General features: G+C 62.4%; 1 protein-coding gene across 1 annotated transcript in view; it reads right to left on the reverse strand.

The window, feature by feature from the left end:
- Nucleotides 1–596, reverse strand: part of LOC109923641 (pyruvate dehydrogenase E1 component subunit alpha, mitochondrial-like) — a 31,352-nt gene extending 30,756 nt beyond the window's left edge. The window contains exon 1 of the mRNA XM_048602721.1: nt 415–596. Within this exon, the coding sequence (XP_048458678.1) occupies nt 415–465 (51 nt within the window). The 5' untranslated portion in view covers nt 466–596. The remainder of the gene's footprint in view (nt 1–414) is intronic.
- Between the last annotated feature and the right edge of the window lie 239 nt (nt 597–835).

The raw sequence follows: 835 nt of genomic DNA on the forward strand, positions 1-835 counted from the left end.
GGGGGGCGCGGGGGGGGGGGGGGGGGGGGTTGTGGGGTGGGGGGGTGGTGGGGGGTGTGGGGAGGTGGGGAAAGAATGCTCGGCAGCGACCTTGAAGCCGAGGGACAGAAGTAATTCTCCGGTTACGGTGACCCGAGCGGAGTTTAAGGGTTTTCTTTAGCCGCCTGAAGAAGTTGCTGTATTTGCGGCATTTCCCCCTCCCTCTGCTCCCTGAAGCTGGCCTTGACACTGCGGCCGATCCTTCCCCCCAACCCCCGGCATCCCCGGGCCTGTTGGCATCGGAACCGGGAGAGAGAGACGCCGGGGCTAGGCCCCAAACCCCGGGCCCGGGCACGGCCTCCCCCTCTCCCTGCGGTGACCTTGAAGCAAGCCAGCCCAGTGCCGGTCTCCCCGCCCCCCCGGCCCGGTACTCACGGTATTCCTGGCCCGGATCAGGTTGCCCAGGAGCCGCAGCATCTTGGTCATTCCCGCTGGAGGCGACCGACTGGGCGCACGGGCGGGTAGTTTGGATGGCCGACCGCCCGCTGCTCCGGAGTGACGGCGAGTGGGGGCCCGACCGGCTAAAGGCGGGTGGCCGACTGCCCGCTGCTCCGGAGTGAATAGGTGGTTCTCCAATCGGAGCCACCCCTCCTGAGTGAGGGGCGCGACCGGCCGACCTGTGGTTATTCTTTCACATGAAAGTACTTTCAAAAGGACGCTGTTGTTATTGCTATGTTGGAAATTCCCTTACTTTATATATGTGGCATTATTTAACATGTAAGGAGAGGAAATCCTTCCCACTATCCCCAAGATGAAACTTTTGGCTGCACTGGCCACAGCACAACTTTGTAGTTGC

Source organism: Rhincodon typus, chromosome 11 (assembly GCF_021869965.1).
Source record: "Rhincodon typus isolate 14 chromosome 11, sRhiTyp1.1, whole genome shotgun sequence".
Lineage (NCBI taxonomy): Eukaryota > Metazoa > Chordata > Chondrichthyes > Orectolobiformes > Rhincodontidae > Rhincodon > Rhincodon typus.